Raw genomic sequence first — 17,838 nt, forward strand, 5'->3', positions numbered from 1 at the left:
GATCCAGAGAGAAAAGTCCAAACTCTGTCAGAAAGTCTTAAATTTAAAACCAGATCGATGATCAGAACCAGTTAACGTGAGGTTCTGCAGGAATGTTCCAGGTCTGATCTGAGACCTTTTCTCAGCTCCTTTGTTTTTCTCCTGCTTCATAGTTTCAGAAGCGTTTATCTAACTCGTTCTTTCCTCCCACCGTCCGTGAGTCAGTATTAAATTATTTGTGAGTAAGTGAAGGACAAATTCAACAAACTGCCAAGAAATGGAGAGAGAGAGACGTTCGGAATGATGATTTCACTTCATTTGAGATGGATTTGTGTTGAACGTGGCCTGATCTTCATCCGAGTGACAACAACCAACAAACACAATCTGTTTGAACCAATAACACACAAAATTATCATATTCCATCCATCTGTCATCGTGTTCACTTACTTAAAAACATTCAGCTCGTAGGCTGGACGGACCGAGTCAGTGTGACGAGTTCGGATGTGAGAGTCGACGCTGCTTTGACTCGTTAAAACAACTCAAACATTTTGAGTTTTGTCTCAGTTGATGTGAACCAGAAGGAAAAAACCTCTCAGACGACCTTCGATCGATAGTAATTGATTTAGATGAGAGTGGAGAAGGTTGTGAAGTCGTCTCCGTATTCATCCGTCCGCAGTCTGACACGTTATCCACTAAACAAGACAACTGGTAAGAAAACACAGCACCACACCGGACGTGAGGAAGGTGCAGCATCGTCTTACAGGGAAAGAGTTGCAGCGTTTCTCCACCAGCTGACGGTCACGAGAGGTCGAGTTACGCAACCAGGACGATGACCTGAAACACCGAAGTAAGAAGAGGACGACACCTTTTGGTTTGGTCCAATCAAAGCTCAGCAATTCTGTGGGCAGAACTCGAGGGAACCGTTCACATCAGACGACCTGAAACAGTTCTGTGAGTGTCATGTATATGTGTCATGTATATTTTCAGGTCAGCTGGGGGCATTTCAACAAAACAGGCAGTTGAATCCAAACCGTGATGTTTTCTAACCCAAACTGAACGGTTAAAACCTAATCAGAGAACTTAAACAAACTTTAAGTTGCAACATAAAGGAAACGTCCAGTTTGAACTCACCTGTAGTTTTGCAGAAACACATTTAACTGACATTTATTCCTGCGTTTGGGTCACATGCAGAGGAAAAACATTTCATATCACAGTCTTTCTCCTCCAGCTGCTTTGGAACTCAGGAAAATTACAAAACAAGATTCCAACTTCCTTGGAAGAAGTTAGCCGGTCAATTAACAGTGAGGCTCCTTTAGATTCGCTGTCTATTTATCTATTTCTTGGAGTTATGAACTGTACCTCGACTCTCTTTCTCCTTCGGCGTTTGAGGAAAAAAAAAGAAGCTGCATCGGCTGTGTTGGTCGTGGACGTGAGATCCAGGAGGTCCGAACACCAAAACTAAAGCTGCGCAGAAGTTCAGATTTCCCCTGATGTCGTCTGAACGGATGTTTGTTCACCGGAACTAAATCAAAATACGTCCTGCTGAAGTTTGGCACCGCTCATGTACAATGATCCAGACTTTCTCCACCCGAGTGCCGTAGATCAATATGATACATAACTATTAGTTAAAACATTCAGAGGTGTGTGTGTGTGTGTGTGTGTGTGTGTGTGTGTGTGTGTGTGTGTGTGTGTGTGTGTGTGTGTGTGTGTCAGGATCTTGTTTGCAGGCTGACAGCTTCACCTGCTGGTTGAATGAGGAAGAATCTGCAGTTCAACATTTACAAACCAGATTCATTTTCTTCTCGATCTTCTTCTACTTCGTCTTTTGACAACAACCTCATCGTGTCGAGTGAGAGTCGTTCCCTCCAAATACTGGGAGAGAGTTTGATTTTAATTTCAAACAGTGTGTGGTAGTGACACGTGATGAAGTCTGTTTGTTTCTCCCACTTCACTTTTGTGTCTGTTGTGCATTTCTAACTTGCTGCCACAAGATGTCGGCAAAACCTAATGTTTGAACCCACAAATCTGGAGCAGCAACACTCCTGCTCATTAATACCACAGCTGTGTGTGTGTGTGTGTGTGTGTGTGTGTGTGTGTGTGTGTGTCAGCACTTTAACGTACTTTTTAATAATTTTTTCCCACAGTTTAATCGCCTCGACTTAATTTGACTTAATTCGACTCCTCCTTGACTGTCAGTCAAAGATATGATACGTCTGGATTTTAAAGAAGGCCTGAGGACAGAAACGTCCTCTGATTAAAGAAAACCACTGATGTAGCCGGAGTGTCGACGCTCTCCAGGCCGCTGCCAGTGATCAGCTCCTCGTTACAGCCCGCGGTGTAACGAGGAGATATAATATGTCACGTAAACGATCAGACCTTTGATATGTGTCGTGTTAGATTGTGATTGTGATTAGATTAACCCAAAAGTTTTGTGTCCCAGATGGATTTAATTCGCCTCACCTGTGATCTGTGATCTCCAGTGATCCAACACTACTGTACTAACACCAGAAGTGGAAGTAATGAAGTACACATTTTCAGAACCGGCTCGTTACTTTAGTTTGATGTGTTTGAGGTCATCACACGCCGCCTTCCCAACGTCACCAGACTGATTTCAGACGAGACAAAGCCGTAAGAAGCCGTAAACAGACAGAGAGGGAGGCTGGAATGTGGAGAAAAGGCGTGTTAGTGTCTCGTATCTGCAGAGAGTTTCTGATTTTCTCTCTTTGTTGCTGCTCGGGACGCTTTACCAACCCAACATGTGTCTATTTGACGTCCTGGGAATGAGACTCAACAATCAGCTGTCTTTGTGGTGTGTTCAGGAACAGCTGGGACAAAATCCTACTGGTTCTACCTTTAACTTTAATAGTCTTTGAATTCTATTAATATGACGTGAGCTTCAGTTAGCTTTGAGCACAAATGTCCTTCAGAGGGAGACTTTTTACTCTGATACTCTGAGTCCATGTCAGAGCCTGAACTCTGTTACTGAACTGGAGGAAACAAGCTGGATCAGAACTTCTACTTTTACCAGAGTAGAATTATTTTCTCTCTGTTTGCGATGTCGTCAAACTGCGTCTACTGGTTTGATTATTTTGATCCCGTTGTGGCACAAATCAAACGCTGACACTGAATAACAGTGACAGTTGTGTTCACTGGCTATAAAACAGCTTTAAAGTTGTTTCAGTGTTGATTTTCTCTCTTTTAACAGAGTGTCATTTACATTCTCTTGTCTCACCTGTAAGTTGTTGGGTGCAGTTCTGAAAAGTCTCCACTAGGGGTCAGTGTTAGTCTCCCTGTGAGTCCATCTCTGGTTCCTGTCCAGCTCTTCTTCTTCTTCTTCTTCTTCTTCTTCTTCTTCTTGTGTTGTCTTCTTAAGCTGCTTTTCTCTCATTCACCTGCTGGAAGGTGTCCTCATATATTTTTGAATATATTTTCAAATATTGTTTCCTCTCAGGTTCTTGGATGCTGTTCTCACTGTGGCCGTGTGTGTGAGGAGGCCGAATCATGGAGGAATTATTGTTGCTTCAAGAGAAAACAAACAATAATTCTACATTTGTGTCATTTTATTTTCTGCTGGTTCAAACGTGAAAAGGAAGGCGAGGCCGTCAGATGCCAGAAGAAAAAGACAAAGTGTGATCATTTCACGATCATCTCACACCTTTGAGATCAGTTTTTCTGATTGTGTCGGGCAGCAGTGAGCCGGTTCTTTAATCACGTGAAGTATCACCGAGAGGAACCGGACCTGTTTCCATGATCCGAACTGAGAAATGATTATTTATTCTTCATGCTGCTGCTGTGATTTTTACTGTGATCACAATGGAAGAAAAGATGTTTTATTAGGAGAAGACACAGTGAAGTCAGGGATTCTTCAACCAAAATAATATTTAATTTATTTAATAATCTTTAAAAAAAAAAAAAAAAAGCAAAAACAAAAATATAACAGCAGAAAATTCTGAATTTCTTCCTCCGCCTGATAAAAATAAATTTGTGCCAATAAAAGGAAACAATTTAAGATATCAGACTGAAACAGTTACTTTTGGAACAAAAGCTCAACATTTCTGCTGCTGCTGCAAAAACAAAATCTCCTTTCTAATTATGTGTAATTATGTGCAAAATAAAAATAATGAAATACAATTTTTTATGTTAAAAAACGACAAAATTCAGCCGATGTGTTCAGATTATTTCACCTCACATGAGACATTTTTGATGCTTGAGAAGATGAAAACCTGATAGAAACTTAAAAAAAAAAATCTGTCTATTGATTTTTTGAGGAAATCAACAAAAATGTACGTTTTTTTTTTTTTACTACTCAAATTGGTGATTTTTGTTTTTTTTACGTCGTCTTTTTGAAGTCTTGGAAAAATAAGAAAAAATATGGAAATAAACCAAGTTCATGAATCAATGAAAATACGAACATTTTTTATTTGATTAATTATTTAGACTTAAAATAATCACTAAAATCAGTTTATTTTCCTTCATATTAATAATAAATGTCGACTCTTTTTGCTGCAGTGATTCAGGCTGATTTTCTAACTCTAACCCTGCTGATAATCATTTCAATACACTCCTTGGAATGAGAGAAAATCTGGTCTCTGTGCTTCATTTAATGAATAAATCCAATGTTTAACTTCTTTCTTTGAAAATAACCTTTAAAGTCTGAATATGCGGCTAAATGACCAGTGAAAGACAGATGCTTCTTTTGCAGTGCGGACTGTTAAATGCCGGCAGTGAACTCTCTCCGCCGTCCGCAGTCCGTCAGCGCGGCGGCGTGCGGCTGAATGGATGTTTGAGACCCTGCAGGAGGACAGACGGCCAAATAATTTTCACAAGTGGCCGGCGAGCGGTGCCACATGTTAACCCGGAGCCGTGCAGAATGGCCCAGATTCTCTGTCCAGACGCACCGCAGCCTTGACTGGAGGCCTTTTCTTTGAGGGCGGGCGGCAGGGCTGAAGAAAGAGGTCTCGCCATCGATTGATTTTCCTCACTTGCACTTGCCTCGTATCCCACGCTTCAGGAGGCCCGGGAGCAGCCATTGATCGAGAGGCCACGCTGGTCATTCTTCCATTTTCCTCGAGACTTCCTCAACGAGCTGCTGTCTGTGTCACGGACTCATTACTTTCTCCTTTTTTAGTTCCACACTGAGGGGAGAAATTAACGCGTTGATAACGTCTCACAGCCGGGGGGGTAAAGACGCTGAGTGGGTCCTTGATGGGCTCTCGAGGACTCCTGGAGGTTTTTGTTTTCATATAAACATCCGAGAACTGAAATATGAGGCAAAACAAGAAGAAGTCCCGCCCTAAAAAACATAAAACATATCAAACATAGAAAGATTCTTTGTGTCTCATTGTTCTGTTTTTGGAAGTGATGCCTCGTCCCCTCAGATCAGTCAGTTATTTTCATTATCGATGAGTCTGTGGATCATTTTTTGATTTAGGCTCGTTTGTCAAACAATATGTCCACAACAACGTCTTCAGTGAACTCTTTTTGTTTCCTGAACACAAAGATCTTCAGTCAGCAGAGAGTGAAGCACATTTCTGGTGTTTTTTTTCTGAAACAGTGGTGGATTAACTCTTTCGTAGCTCGGCTGTGAGCGATGAAGTTCTGACCGTCGCGTCTGAGCGAATGTGTGATGTTATAAATAATAAATAAAAATAAAAATAAAACACAAACTCACAAGAACTGAGCTTCATGAATGTTTTTACGTAAAGAACATTTCACGTGCTACAGAACGGCCTCACGTCAGCGTCTGTGTAGTCCGAAGCTCTCGAGCGAAATCGCATGAAGATTATCGGAGGTGTTGACGTCTCCGTTTTCCTCTCCGCTCTTTAAAAGACTTCGTCTCCACGTCGGCTTTAAAAGCTGCGTTCGAGTGTCAGAGTTCAGTGTTGATCCTGAAAACAGCGATTCATTGGCAGCTGATGAATGTGACTGAACGCAGAGCCGCAGGAGAGATCGTTTGTTTCCAGGGTCAAGAACTCAGCACGAATCCTCTGCTTCTGTTCCTCCTGCACGTTTCACATGAATGTACAGTTTTTGCTTTTGTACATTTTCCATGAAAACTCTGATTTCACATTTAACATCAGATGTCAAACACAGTTTACATCTGACAAACTCCCGGTTTTATCGGATCACTGAGTATCTTAGATATGGAGATTTTTTTAGCTTTTTCTCTGTCGTTGATCAACGAGAACAGAGACTCGTCTGACTCGACAGAAGATCAATGACTCGAGTCTCGACTTTGACTTGACTGAAGAAATGATGAGGTGAATTATTGAGTTCATTTGGTGTTTTCAGTAAAGTTTTGTACCGTTTTTTAAAATCCGTCAATATTTCAGTGTCTAAAAGTGATGCAGAGGAAACGCTGAAGAAACTACGGAATAAATAAGCTTCTATGGAATAATTATTTCACTGTAAGACTGCAGACACTGACTTGAGATCAGCTGATTTCAGTCACGTTTGCAGTGATGTGAATTATTTTGGGGGGATTTTGGGGTTTGTCATTGTTTCCTTACATGAAGGATTAACTGATGATGAAAGTAATCGTCAGTCGCAGAAGAAGAAGTGTGTCGATGTGTTTTTATTCTTGCTGATTTATCTGTTTGTGTTTTAACTTTCCTGCTGCTGAGGAACTGAAGGATCAGCTCCTCGCACGTCAGCTCGGATTGAAATGTTCTTATAACATTTAGTATAATAATAAACACTGTGTGAAGACTCCTGACATTTCCTTCAGGGTGACGTTGTGTGTTTTCTGTGTGTTTCAGGCACCTGTACGCTCTCGGACAGAGAGTCTGGAAACGCTGGAAAAAAAGATATTTCGTCCTCGTTCAGGTAAGAAACTGAGAAAACGTGTGACGATCTGCGGTTGATTCGGAAACGGATCTCAAAGACTCTCAAACTTTCCCTTTTTTTTTTTTTTTTAATGGGCAGATTTTATCAGAAAGCGAGTCGGTCGATTGAGGGGGAAAAAAAACTATTTTCGGTTATTAAAGAAAATCATCTCACATCCATCGCTCCACTTGAAAGGTATTTACACCTCGTCTGAGTACAAAAGTCTGGCAGCAGCAAAGTTAATTGAGTTCTGGTCTCTTGAATTCACTTTTTTCCCTTCAGCTGTTATTTACTTTGTGAGCACCCAGGATGTGTGAGGGCAAGGGCAGACATTCAAATTCACACTTTGTCTTTTCTTTGCGGCGTACGACTCTGTTTACCTCTCAGATCGAAAAAAAAAATATGCAGTGCTTTTTTAAATGGCCGTCTTGTGTATTTCATTGATTGGGATGGAGGATGTTAACGGCTGATGAAGTGTTAGACGACATTTCTGAGATTGCCAGACTCGTTCTGTCCTGATGGGATGAAAACTATCCTGCTGCAGCTTTTAAAATGATTTCTCCCAGAGCAAAAATACTTGCAGGAAGCAAAATGTCTGCTCACTTTTAGGAAATCAGGAAAATTAAGTGAGAACCTGACCGTCGTCCCTGTGCACCAATCCAGCTCCACCATCCTTCTCCCTGTGTGCTTTGGAAGAAATGGGAAGTCTTGAGGTGATCTGGAACGCCGACTCTGAGCCAGATGTGAGCAAAACATGGAAGATGTTGTCGTGTCTGAATACGATCAAACCTCAGCAGAAGGTTCGACCTCCTGTGAGAAGACTGAAACCAGAGGAGTGGAGGCAAACGTTCAGCTGTCTTCATACTTCCTGCCGTGTGTTGGAGCGCCACACGCCATCTTTACCTTCTCTGAGTCGTCTCACACTGTGGAATCGAGTATAAATCAGTGTTGTAAAGAGTCACACTTGAGTAAAAAGTGAAGATGTCGTGTTGAAATATGACTTTAGTTGAGGTGAATGTCATTTAAAGTATTAGATTCTCTCGAAAGTAATTTTCTTGCAACAAATGTTCCACTTTGCAACGATAAATGTGAAAACGACGCTGCCATCGTTAAGATGCGCCTTTATTTTGAAATTCCCCCGGCGCGTCTTTCTAAACAGAGCTTTGTTTTTATTAAAGACAACAGATTGTTTTACATGTAGGTGTGTGTGTGTGTGTGTGTGTGTGTGTGTGTCCTGCAGGTGAGTCAGTACACGTTTGCCATGTGCAGCTACAGAGAGAAGAAGGCGGAGCCTCAGGAGCTGATGCAGCTGGAGGGCTACACGGTGGATTACTGCGACCCTCAGCCAGGTACCGACGGTTCTGCTCGGGTCGATCCGACAGGACTGAACCCTCCTGAAATATGGATTTGTGCAGTTTATCTTGAACCGAGCTTTTTATACTTCCTCCTCTTCTTCCTCCTCGTCAGGTCTGCAGGGCGGCCGCGTGTTTTTTAACGCGGTGAAGGAGGGCGACCTGGTGATGTTTGCCTGTGACGACGAGCAGGACCGGATGCTGTGGGTCCAGGCCATGTACCGAGCCACCGGACAGTCCTACAAACCGGTCCCGCCGCCGCAGAACAAAAACATGAACTGCAGAGGAGGAATCCAGAAACCAGCGTCGCCCATCAGTAGGTTCTGATTCTCTCTGGGTGTGTTTGTTTGTTGGTTTGTCAGCAGGATGACACAAAAACTACTGAACGGATTTCCACAGAACTTGGATGGAGGACGGGTCTCGGACCAGAATAAACCCCACAGACTTTTGGTTTGGATCCTGATTAAAGCACAGATCCAGGACAATGTAAGATGAGGTATTTTAGACATTCTCTTTCATTTCTCAGAGAATCATATCTGGATCTTGCAGATATAAGAGGCTCTTCAGAAAGGAAACAGCAGATGAGACAAAAGAATTCATCAAGTTTCCAAGTTTCAGTTTTGTGCATGCTGAAATAAGTTCCTGCAACTGTCACATGGTGGTAAAATCTGTCGTCCACAAGCCAAAACTGTGGGACCCGTCCAACAGAGGTGATCTGGACTGTGACACCGGCCAGCACGACATTTGGTAAAAAGCCTTTTCTAAATGAAGTTTAAAAGAAAAACTCACATTTACACACACGAACGAACCCGTCCACAGTGGAGCTGCTTTTACAGAACATAAGATCCGCACAGATGGATGACGAGTTCTCACAACGTCGGACTGAAACTGATGTCAGTCCGGCACAGATTGCCAGCAGGACGCAGCCCTGCTCGCTGTGACACGCAGTAAACTCCAGTGATCGGCTTCATTTTTTGGAGAAACAAATTACTCTGCCAGGAGAAGAGGCTGGTGAACGAGGCCCTGCGGTCACGTTCCATTTAGGAGCTCTTCAGATGTTTCTGCACTAGAAGCAGCGAATGTTGCGTCAGGTTACATTCATCTGTTTAAAACGTGAGTATAGTGAGAACGGACAGATGTTTCCAGCTGTTGGAAGACCTGAACAGTTTCCTTCACTTTCCTTCCTTCAAATTCAAGCTAAACAAAAGTAAAAGTTGCAGCATAAAGAAACGTTATCTGATCTGTGGTTTTGCAGAAACATTTAACTTGGCGATGTGGTTGTACGATAAGTTGCCCGTCCGCTCCGTCTGATCACAGCCATCGATGACACAAGTGAATTTAAAAGTGTTGTGGCGATACGGGAGCCGACCGACTCGCTTGTCTTCGCTGGATTCATCTCGTGTCGTAATCAAGACCAGGAGAGACTCGTCCATCGTCGTGACGTCATGTTTGGGGAGTAGATCTGTTTCCTGCGAGTCTAAAGTCAGATTTAAGATGGAGCTGGAGTGTTTACGTGTGTGTGTGTCTTTCTTCAGATGTTTGCTTGTTTTGTTCTCTTCTTCACAACAGTGTTTTATTACCGAGAGCTTTCCATATTACAGATATTAGACACACACAAACACAACACAACACACACTGAGCATCCATTCTGTCGTCATTTCCACCGTTAGTTTCCTCTTCTCTTCCTTTCTTTGTGCTTTATTTTCTCTTATTCCCACATTCCCTCTGTTTCCCTCAGATTCTGGGACTTCCTCGTCTCATTTCTTATTATTTTCCACCATCATTATTCTTTTACTCTCTACTTTCTGTCTCCCTGCACTCTCTCTGTCCCCTTCAGTTGTATCCTTATTTCTCCTTCCTCCGTCCTCTTATTTACTTTAAAGGTGCTGATAAACATGTTGGGTTCATTCCCGTCCTCATAAACAGACCCAAACAGAACCTGCAGTTTTTCCCATATTTGCAAAGTGACAGAGGATCATTAATCTAAGATAACGAAGAACAAACAAACATTCAAACAACCGGAAATGATCTCGAGCAGGTTGAATTGAATATTAAACACTTCAGTTCCTCAGCAGTGAATCCAGTTTGTGGATTGTTCTGAGTTTTATAAGCAGCTAATTGTTTGAAATCTGCTTCTAAAGCATCTTTAAAGAATAAAATGTTCTCATCCTCTCACGTGTACCTCCATGTCTTTCTGCTGTCGGCTTGATTTTTTAACCAGCTGTTGATCAGTAACAATAAAACAATCATGAAATCTTCACTCTCAGTGGAGCTCGTAGTGGTCAAGAGCTGCAGACGGTAGCTTTACATTACTTACCTTTTAAATACGTCCTCTCTTTTTCTTACCTTCTTTCATTGTCCCTCCTTTCTTCTAAACTTCTGCTGTATTTCCCTCTTTGCCTCCTCACATCCACATCCTGTTGTTTCTCTCCTCCTCCTCCTCCTCCTCCGCTTCACCTACAAATCATTTCATTTATTATCTGTCCATGGACGACGGCGTCTGCGTGCTCGCCGGACGCTCTCCCCTCCTGGCCGAGCATTGTGGCACGAAGAGCTTCACACTGAGAGCTGATTACGGCGTTATTTGTGTAATTTGGCGCGGCCGCGGCCCGTCCTCGCCGCCGCTCGTTAGCGCTTAATGGAACAGATTGAAGCACTAATGGCGAGAGGTGCTGACACGCTGTTTGCAGGAGGAAATAGAAGGTGTCCGCGAAATAGCTCTTAACTGGGTGCTAAGTGCCGCAGTGTGTGTCTGTGTGTCTGTGTGTCTGTGTGTGTGTCTGTGTCTGTGTGTGTGTGTGTCTGTGTGTGTGTGTGTGTGTGTGTGTCTGTGTCTGTGTGTGTGTGATGGGCTTGACAAAAAGTCGTTCAAGCTTTTTAATGATGATTGTGTCGGTGAACCTGTACGAGCGCTTGTGCTCGCCCTGCAGGCGTTCTTTCATTAGGAATGAAACGTAGAGGTTAAATCACACTAATGACATCATGTGTACACACTGACGAGCACACACACACACACACACACACACACACACACACATGAAGACAGGTCATTTAGCATTAATAAAATCATACTTCTGCCGCCTTGACTTCATGAAATAGCTGTTTTTCTTCTGAACAAATCGAGTTATTTTTCTTCTCCATTCAAAGGTTGATAATTTAGATCAGTTGAGACGAGAAACACAACATCTTTTTTTCTTTTTTGCCTCAGAACTGTTTTCGTCTTTGTATCCAGACGCACAAAGAGCGAGCAAGCGAGCGGCGGTGTCAGAATTTACGAAATGACAAAGTCTCTTATCGTCGTCGCTCTCTGTGCTGTGAATCCTCAGCTTCCGTTTTCCAGCTGATGGCCAACAATGACAGAAGCAAATCGCTGAAGACATTCAGGCATTTCACAAACGGTTCGATATCACATGTTCTGTGTTAAATATGTGTCAGGTGACAAAAAGATGTACGCGACAACATGACTGCTCAATAAAAAAAGGTTTAACTGAGCTCATAAATAAAAAGAAGTTTAACCACATCGACTGCGTGTGTCCCAGTACAGTGAAATGAATGGTCTCTAACTGGGATTTAACCATCATGCACTGCAAAGTTTGGACAAAAAAAGGCTGATTTCAACACACGACAGATGAAGTGAACGTCTGATATGTTCTGGAGCGACTGACTTCACAACGTTAAAGTCCGTTTAACATCTTTAAAAACGTGTCCGTCCTCAGATGTTTACAGCTCGCGGGGTTAAAATCGTGACACCAGAAGAAAAAAAGGCCAAAATCCAAAAGGTTTGTTGTCTGTACGGCGGCTGAACTCAGCTGGATGTTCTCCACTAAAACCACGACTGAGACCCGAGACGAGACGTGAGATCTGTGCAGGATGAGTCGGGCTGGTTCTGTATCCACAGGCCCAACATGACGTGCAACACCGAGAAGATCCAGCCGGTGCTGTTTGTGTGTGATGAGTGTAAAGATCTGCTGAATAGCATCAGGAGCCGCAGTCAGCTGTGAAGTTGGTGCCGATCCGGTCCGAGCCAGTTGTATGCTTGAGTCCAGGTCCCAGCTTTCAAATATCAGACATGTCCATTTACATTTCCGGGTCTTTTGGGGTTCTGGTACATATTTCTGGACCTCTCGTTAGCATGCCAACATTAGCATTCGTCTTAAACACAACTAGAACATCTTTAACATGTTGTATGTGGGTGAGAACATGTGAACATCGTCGGTGCTCCTCCGCTGCAGCTGCTGAGGTCATGAAAACAGTCGGCTCACATCCCAGTAAAGACCAGAACCATCCTGCGGTTCTGTCCATTCTGTTTCCTGGAGATGAAATGACTGAAGCAACAAAAGGAAGTTTGTTTAGAAAACCAAATGAAAAGTAAAACCAAACCAACGAGGCAGACTGTGAAGCGAGGACGTGAGCAAACATAAGAAAAGGACAGTGCAGGTTCTATAAACCTGAACCGGGCCTTCATCTCCATGAAGTCCGGGGAGATATTTCACTGCTGTGTGAGCAGACTTCAGCTGCCGGCCTCAGTGACTTCCTCAGCTCTGAAGTGGAAACTCTGAAGAAAAGGACAAACAGTGTGCGAGTTAGCTGGAGAAACTTCAGCAGACGTCACTTCCTGTCAGCTCCTCGTCGGTTCACTGCTGCCAGCAGCGCACATGAACAGGACTCAAATGGACCGGCGCTCAAACGACCCACACACAAAGTCCAAACACGTGGAAATCATCGGCTGCTGTGGGGAAATTTGATCTGGTCCGCGACCTGAAATCCACTTTTATCACACGGACTGCGACTTGTGTCCTCAGTACGAACAGGCGGCCAGTTGGGGGTCGAGATTCGGCCCTCCAGTTGTTTTTCGGGGATGTTTACACCTGTCAGTTGTGTTTTTGAGGAGGCAGGTGGTCAGTTTGACATGGAGGACGATCCCGAGCAGAGACGTCCGAACTGTCCGTTTGTCTTAACCTCCCTTTGTTTCAGCGACGCCCTCAAACGCAGCAGAGCAGCTGGGGATGCGTTCACGTGCTCTTCGCAAAACTTTTTTTTCCCCTGAGTTGAGGTTGTTTTTTTGCGCTCTGCGTTACGAGAGGCTCCGTTCAGACGGAGACTGATGGGCTTGTCCGTCTGCATTTTCGTCTCCGCTCGCCCTCGACATCATCTCCGTCGCCGCCGCCACGCTCCGACAGGCAGATCAAGTCGCATCTCTCAGCCGGGCGCACCTGAAACTGAAACGCTCTCCTTCCTCCTCCTCCTCCTCCTCGTCTGCATCAATAACCTGCCATCAGCGGCCGCCACCACCTCTCAGAGCAGCATGTCACATAGATGTGACTGTTGCCGTGACGATACCAATGGAGCCCAGACAGGATGGACATGGAGAGACCCCCACCTCACACACACACACACACACACACACACACACACACACACACACACACACACACACACACACACACCCCTCAACACACACTCAAACTTCCCCACAAATGTCTTAATTAAACTTTATTGATTTGCAGATTTAACAGTTTTTCTTCAGATAGACGATTATTTCAGATGAATCTAAATGCTGCCGTCATCAATTCAACAGACGCTTTGTTTTTGTCCAAACCAGGCCTCCTACATTTCCCACAATGCAACATGACAATTCAGTCAGGCATTCAGACGTGTTACGGTTGCAGCAGCTAATGTAGCCTGCAGAGGAGATGAGCAGAAGTCTGATCGCCAACACGATCGTTTCATTTTTAAACTTCTAACTCAAAGGACATTCATCAGATTTTGTGCCGTTCCATTCGGACTGTTTCTCCTCAGGATCTTTAAACATTTAGCACGTAAAATCTTGAACGTGCACACTGAGTCGTCTCGATGGAGTCTAATTCAGTTGTTGCCTCCAGTCAGCAGAGAAAATAGAAAAAAAAAATAGAAAATAATCACATCAAAGAAGCCGGACGCAGAGTGTTATGTACTCAAGAATCGAAGGTCAACTGTCAGAATAGTTGGAGGTTGATTTAATAGAGGCAGAACTCCCCGCGGACCCAAACCAAGTGTTTTATCTCAACATTCCTGGTTCTGTCTCCTCACAGAATATCCACTGGTGTGACTCTTACAGATGTTGAAACGCCGTCACCACCCTCTCCACCACGTCAGGTCTGATGAGTGTAGACCGAATGTGTCACGACGGACATTGTAGAAATGTTCGTATGACACGCGTGAAACAAATATTTTTAGCGTATCCGTTTTGTTGACGTTCGCTCAGAAAACAATAATTCACGTTTAAAGTTGTGATCCTTCAAATTTACAGGAGATCAAACCCAACTCTGTCGTGTTTATGTTGTAATCTTTCCCGTCGATCATCGATTAATTTACAGTCTTTCTTTATTTATTTTTTGGTGCTGTTTTGGGTGGCTGGGTCCGCCACACTCGCGTTGCCTTCAGCCTCAGACTGATGAGAAACTGTCTGAGAAACACAAAGTGAAGAAACCTGCAGACAGTCGGGACCCAAACGCACCATCTGTGCCAGGAGCAGCGACATTCATCCATATTTTCTGTCACACACACTCATTCACACACACACACCCCCCTTTAACACCCCCCCTCCTTCAGATAATAGCTGAAAGTTGGACTCGACACGGATCAACATCACTCCTGCGCTGTCTGTCCCCCAATCAATACTCCCCCTCCTCCCACCTCCTCTTATTATCAGCACTAATCTATATCTCTTTGTCTCGTTTTCTTTAGAGTCGCCTCCTTCGCTCCCTGTCTTTTCTCCAAATTACATTAAGGACAATCCCGTGTTTCGGAGGTAACGAATGTAAAAATGACCTACATCGGAATTAGACAGAGGGAAAGCAGGCCACAGGAGCCAAAGGGCAGCCGGAGTCAGAAGAAAAGAAGACTGGAAGAAAAGGAGACGAGCGTCGATTGGAAGTTGATTGTGGAGATTTCACTTTTGCTGTCTTTTTTTTTTTCTCTTTCGGACAAAAGCGACAAAGACAGGAGGGAGGAAGAGGAGGAGGAGGAGGAGGGGGGGCGAAACACAAATGTCTGAGAGTCCTCGCGGGCTTCTCTGCGTCCACACAAAAACAAAATGGCAGCGTTAATAAAAAGCGATCACTAATGCTCGTCTCGGACGCGAGGCCGCGGGCGTCGCAGGCGTGGAGAACAGCGCCGGCATTCTTCAGCGAGCCTTGGTCTTTTGTGGGGCCATGTGTCACACTCAGAAACTTCCCATCCCGAAATGTACTCCCCTGATAAAGGCAGAATGGAGAGTGTTAGGCTTTTCATTTGGCGGGGCCATTAACAGGATGCCTGAAAGGACTGGAAATGAACCCAGGTTTGCTCAGGCCGGGACGCCCTGCGCCTCTTCTGCTTCTTTTATTTTTTTCCTTTCTCTCCGTTGATTCCTTCGTCGCTGACCCCGAAGCCTCGTTACCGTCTGCCGCTCCGGGCAGAAGAGCTCAGAGTGTCTCTGCCGCTGCGTGCAAACACTTCATCAGCAGACGCTCCAGTTCTTACCGATCGCTTTTATATTGACAACAAATCCAGATAACAGAAGCAACGATGGATGTAAAGCCTGAAATCACATCAGACAAAACGTAAGGACAGTTGAACAGTGTTTAGCCTAGCTTAGCACGTAATGATCTTCCTTAAAAACTGATTAAAACTATGACTTAAACCAGAACTGGCAAAAATCACACACACACACACACGCACACACACACACACTACATCGTCAAATGTGGATTCATCCGCCGCTGAAAATAGTCTCCAACAAATGCACCATTTCCAGACAGGTTAAAAAGTATCGATCCACCTGATGTCTGTTCTACTCGGCTCGGTTTAAACACACGTTGTCGATGTTGTTTTTACTTTTTTCATTGTGTGAGAGCTGTTTGTGTTTCAACTCACTTCCTGTTACGCAGTTTGGAGTCAGTCCTGATTGGATAACGTCGGCAGGGATGATAGCAGATGTAGGGACGACTTGCTTTTCTGACCAAACACTCACTAACATCGTCTTTGGACTCAGGTGTGACCGCTTGGCATCGTGATGTCACAGGTCACATGATGACGCCTGAGTCGACTTCGTTTGTTGTTGAAGATTTGAAAGCTGATCTTTTGATTTAACCTCCCAAAGGTCCAGAATGAACTTCCACTCTGAAATCTTGTATATAATCACAGTTCGTCTCATTCTGTCAACGATGCCGCCATCTTGTTGCAGAGTCTTCAGTCTTTACGTGGTCGTGAGACGCTCGGCTCCGTAGATTAAAACAACCAACGTGATGAAGTGAAACTACGAGACGTCTGATCTCCAGATCGGGCGACTCGTTGTTGTCGCTTCTCTTCCTGGCTGTTTTTTTTTTTTTTTCCCGACTCCGTGAGTCACTTCCAGTGTTTTCCCTCACATGTCGTCCATGTTGGCGAACGTTTTGTGTCAGCCGAGAGGACTGACAGTTTCACAGACGATCTGAAGCCAACCGAGGTGGGAACTATTAGCCACAGCACTGAGAACCCACACTGCCAATGTAGTCACGCGTGTGTGTGTGTGTGTGTGTGTGTGTTAACACTTGAGGCGTGAATGATCGTGAACACATTCATGCGTCACCTCTTTAGATGACGGGATCATGCAAAGATATCGCTGCAGCCGTTCATCCTTGACAGAAATGACTCCGGCTCTTCTGTTTACTTTTGTCCTTGTTGGTCTTTCTTTCTCGATGGAGGCGCCATAGAAAAGAGTGTGTGTTCAGAAAGTTAAAACCTAGAGCTTTGAAGGCTTCGACACGATATGGAAGCAGATAAGAGCCTTTAATAAAGCTAATAAATAAAGTGTATCGCTCTGATTTCATCGAAAACTGTTGCAAAACCTTGAGCTGTTCCAGTTTGTTAAATTTATATATTTATAAAGATTTGAGCTCATAATGAACGGAAGAGTCGGACTGTTTGACAAACATGATATTTGGGAGCCGATTCAAAGTCAATGTCATCCAAAAATGTTAGATTTTTTTGCCCGACGTTCATAATAGACCTCGAACAAGCAGTTTGTTTATACAAAGCATGTAAGTTCAAAACAAATTGAATGGAAATCATTTTGTCGGAGCAGTTTTCTCCGATCCCGACGGCGACCTTTCGACAGAACATCATCCGTCTCATCATTGAATTTGTGCAGAGAGCTTAATGAAGTCTGATCCAGAACAACTGTGAAGAAACTGAGGAGGCGTTTAGTCTCGTTTCCAACTCTTTCACGATCAGACGAATGAATTCTGCTGAAACTTCAGTGAGTTTTAATCCACTTCTTCATCACAGCGCTGCAGAAGTCTCGCTGACGGTTTGCATCCAGTGCAGCGACAAACGCAACTTTAGCCAAATGACTTCAACATATAAACCACGATGTACTGTTATAAATTGTTCTGTTTCATTTTTCTCTGCAGAATCATCGTCAAGAATTTACGATTAGAATATTATCACCATTTTTCCCGACGCTGCAGGTGGAGAATCTCTCTCGTCCTTCACATCCTCCGACACGCTACAGATTGTGGTAGAAGCTAGTAAGCTAGCTACTGCCACAGTGTGATATGATGAAATAAGAATATTTATATAGCTCATCAGACACTTTAGGATTCTTAGGACGGTCAGCAGACATCCTGAAGCATCAGTTAATGATGAGTTTGGAGTGAGATTCAATCTATTTTTTTTACAA

General features: G+C 43.9%; 1 protein-coding gene across 10 annotated transcripts in view; it reads left to right on the top strand.

Annotated features, from left to right (window-relative positions):
• Nucleotides 1–17,838, top strand: part of cadps2 (Ca++-dependent secretion activator 2) — a 160,626-nt gene that overhangs the window by 77,811 nt on the left and 64,977 nt on the right. For all 10 annotated transcript variants that reach the window (XM_037106757.1, XM_037106759.1, XM_037106758.1 and 7 more), the window contains 3 exons: nt 6,738–6,804; nt 8,045–8,153; nt 8,272–8,472. In XM_037106757.1, the coding sequence (XP_036962652.1) occupies nt 6,738–6,804; nt 8,045–8,153; nt 8,272–8,472 (377 nt within the window). The remainder of the gene's footprint in view (nt 1–6,737; nt 6,805–8,044; nt 8,154–8,271; nt 8,473–17,838) is intronic.

The sequence above is a fragment of the Acanthopagrus latus genome, chromosome 8 (assembly GCF_904848185.1).
Source record: "Acanthopagrus latus isolate v.2019 chromosome 8, fAcaLat1.1, whole genome shotgun sequence".
NCBI lineage: Eukaryota > Metazoa > Chordata > Actinopteri > Spariformes > Sparidae > Acanthopagrus > Acanthopagrus latus.